We start from the raw sequence: 3,719 nt of genomic DNA on the forward strand, positions 1-3,719 counted from the left end.
GCACTGCTGTATCCCCCCACAGCATTACCCACAATTGCACCTGTACCCAAACAACACGCCCCTCCCACAATGCACCTGTTCTGTCCCCCCCGCAGCACAAGGCGCCTACCCACAATGCACCTGTCGGTACCCCCCACAGGCACTTACCACACTGCACCTGTCTCCCCAAACACCACAAGCCCGCTACCCCTGCCACCTGTCTGTCTCCCCCGCGCACCGCGCTACACAATGCACTGTCTGTACCCCCGCACTACCACAATGCAACCTGGTCTGTTCCTTCCCCCGCACAGGCGATTACCACAATCCCTCTGTCCTTGCCCTAAAAGGCTCAGTTCCTGCCCACATGCCTGTGCCCCAGGTACCCAGCCCCCATGGTGACTTACCCACGATGTCAGTTGCCCACCGGTCGGTGGAGAGCGCGACCGGCAGGAAACTTGCCCCAGAGCATAAGGATGCAAGAGGCCACCGCGGGCTGGGGCGAGAAGACAGGGTCAGCACGGTCACCCACAGCCCCCAATGCCCCCACGCATCCCACGGAGGTAGACTGGGGGCGAGTCGGGGTAGCACGGGTCACCCCAAGCTCCCCCAGTGCCCCCAGCAGCCCCGCGGATGGGGGGAGGTCGAGGGTCAGGCACGGGTCACCCAGCCCCCAATGGCCCCCCACACGGCACCACGGCTGGGAGACGTCGGGGTGCAGGAGTCCACCACAGCCCCCATGGCCCCCCCACAGGCCCCACGGACTGGGGGAGGTCAGGGTCAGCAGGGTCCCCATAGCCCCCCAGTGGCCCCCACAGCACCGCGGGGGGGGCGAGTCGGGGTCGCACGGCACCCACAGCACCCCAATCGGCCCCCAGGCACCCACGGGTGGGGGAGACTCCGGAGGTCACACGGGTCACCACAGCCCCCCAATGGCCCCACACAGGCACCCACGGGCTGGAGGAGAGTCTGTGAAGCGTCAGCCCGCGCTCACCACGTCCGCAGCTGGCCCCCCACAGCACCCGGGGCTGGGGCGAGAGATCGGGTCAGAACGGAGTCACCCATAGCCCCCACGGGACTGAGGGGAGAGACAGGGTCGCGCGAGGTCACCCTGCCCCCAGTGGCCGCCAGCTAGCCCCACAGGCTGGGGGAGAGACGGGGTCAGCCCGGGTCACCCATAGCCCCCCAGTGGCCCCCCACAGCCACCCGCGGGCTGGGGGAGAGTCGGGGTCAGCACGGGTCACCCATAGCCACCCACGGGCTGGGGGAGAGACGGGGTCAGCACGGGTCACCCATAGCCCCCCAGTGGCCCCCCACAGCCACCCACAGGCTGGGGGAGAGACGGGGTCAGCCCGGGTCACCCATAGCCCCCCAGTGGCCCCCCACAGCCACCCACAGGCTGGGGGAGAGACGGGGTCAGCCCGGGTCACCCATAGCCCCTCATGGCCCCCCACAGCCACCCGCGGGCTGGGGGAGAGACAGGGTCAGCATGGGTCACCCATAGCCCCCCAATAGCTCCCCACAGCCACCCGCAGGCTGGGGGAGAGACGGGGTCAGCACGGGTCACCCATAGCCCCCCAATGGCTCCCCACAGCCACCCACGGGCTGGGGGAGAGATGGGGTCAGCACGGTCACCCATAGCTGCTCATGGCCCCCCACAGCTCCCCTGGCCCCCCACAGCCACCCGCGGGCTGGGGGAGAGACGGGGTCAGCATGGGTCACCCATAGTCCCTTGTGATGAACTGGGACTGTTCTTAATGTTTTCTCTGAATACTGTGTTGGTGCCTCAGTGTCCCCCAGGCAGATCTTAAGTATCTAGGTGGTGGGATAAGGGTGTGTGATTGCTGCAGAGCAAAGGGCCAGTGCCCCTAAATGCCGGGCACTCTGTCTCCTGGCAACTGATGGCCTGGGCCCCTCCTCTGCAAAGGTGCCAACTGAAGGTGTTGGAGACAAAGATCAGGTGACCTCCTGGCCCAGGAAAGGAGCTGAGCAGAGAGGAGGGGCTGGAGGGGGTTGTTAGGCTGGAGCTGCCTGGGGATGAGGAGTGAAGCGCAGACCTGGGGGTCTGGCTCACTGCCCCCCAGAATGGACCCAGCCGAGGGGTCCGGTTCACTGTTTCTACAAGCTCTGTTTCAGGCCCTGTCATTGAATAAACCGCTGTGTTACTGGCTGGCTAAGAGTCACATCTGACTGCAAAGTGGGGGTGTAGAACCCTGTGGCTTCCCCAGGACCTCGCCTGGGCGGACTCGCTGTGGGAAGCGCACGGAGGGGCAGAGGATGCTGAATGCTCCAAGGAGAGACCCAGGAGGTGAAGACGTGTGAGCTTCTTGCCCTGAACAAGTCTGCTCCAAGGGAGAGGAAGCTCCCCAAAGTCCTGCGTGGCTTTGTGGGGAGCAGTTCCAGAGCATCGCCTGGGGACTCCGTGACAACTGGTGGCAGAGGTGGGATGTACTGCACCCCGTGAATGGCACTGCTTGCAGTAAGTGACTGGGGAGCAGTAAAACAAAGGGGGGATAATGAGGACCAGGCGTGCTGAAGGCTAAAAGAGGGACGGTTTCAGGGGAAAGTTAACCTCTGGAAGTGTGTGACCAGCGAGAAGGACTGTTGGAGTAATGGGGTCCCCCCTGAGGTTTGCAGCGAGCAGTCTCAGGGGCAGAGGAGCTTGCCGCTCGACCCTGGGAGAGAGAAGGATTTTGCAGTAGCAGGGTTCCCCTGGGGATTGCAGGANAGATCCCAGCCCCTCACCCCCGGCCCCCCACGCACCCCCGGCTCCCTCCTGGCTCCCTGCAGTCCCCCGGCTCCCTCCGTGACTGATACCCAGCACGACACCACCTCACTGGGGGGAGAAACGCAGGGTGAGATCCCAGCCCCTCACACACCCCCTAGCCCCCCACACCTCCCAGCTCCCTCCTGGCTCCCTGCACCCTCCTGGCTCCCCTCGTGCCCGACACCCAGCAGGACACCACCTTGCTGGGGGGAGAAACGCAGGGTGAGATCCCAGCCCTTCGCACCCCCCCCGGCCCCCCAGCTCCCTCCTGGCTCCCTGCACCCTCCCGGCTCCCCCCGTGCCCGACACCCAGCAGGACACCACCTTGCTGGGGGGAGAAACGCAGGGTGAGATCCCAGCCCTTCGCACCCCCCCCGGCCCCCCAGCTCTCTCCTGGCTCCCCGCACCCTCCCGGCTCCCCCCATGCCCGACACCCAGCAGGACACCACCTCGCTGGGGGGAGAAACGCAGGGTGAGATCCCAGCCCCTCGCACCCTCCCTGCCCCCCCAGTACCTGGGGTAGAAAGCCGTGAGCGCCAGGAAGCTGATCTCCCCCAGCCCTGACGAGACGCTGGCCAGGACTACCCCTGGGGGGACACAGAGCACTTACCCACAATGCACCTGTCTGTACCCCCCACAGCGCTTACCCACAATGCACCTTCCCCCACCCGCCCCGCACAGCGCCTACCCACAATGCACCTGTCCAGCCTCCCCCGCAGCACAGCACCCACCCACAATGCACCTGTCTGTACCCCCCACAGCACTTACCCACAATGCACCTTCCCCCCTGCACAGCGCCTACCCACAATGCACCTGTCTGTCCTCCCCCGCAGCACAGCGCCTACCCACAATGCACCTGTCTGTCCTCCCCCGCAGCACAGCGCCTACCCACAATGCACCTGTCTGTACCCCCCACAGCACTTACCCACAATGCACCTGTCCCCAACACACAGCCCCTACCCACAATGCACCTGTC

General features: G+C 65.7%; 1 protein-coding gene across 1 annotated transcript in view; it reads right to left on the reverse strand.

Moving 5' to 3' along the window:
• CLN3 (CLN3 lysosomal/endosomal transmembrane protein, battenin) overlaps window positions 1-3,719 on the reverse strand; it is a gene marked incomplete at its 5' end in the record, with an annotated part of 20,531 nt that overhangs the window by 12,678 nt on the left and 4,134 nt on the right. The window contains one exon of the mRNA XM_075064674.1: window positions 3,258-3,348. Coding sequence (XP_074920775.1) covers window positions 3,258-3,348 — 91 coding nt within the window. The remainder of the gene's footprint in view (window positions 1-3,257; window positions 3,349-3,719) is intronic.

This window comes from Chelonoidis abingdonii, chromosome 4 (assembly GCF_003597395.2).
Source record: "Chelonoidis abingdonii isolate Lonesome George chromosome 4, CheloAbing_2.0, whole genome shotgun sequence".
Taxonomy (NCBI): domain Eukaryota; kingdom Metazoa; phylum Chordata; order Testudines; family Testudinidae; genus Chelonoidis; species Chelonoidis abingdonii.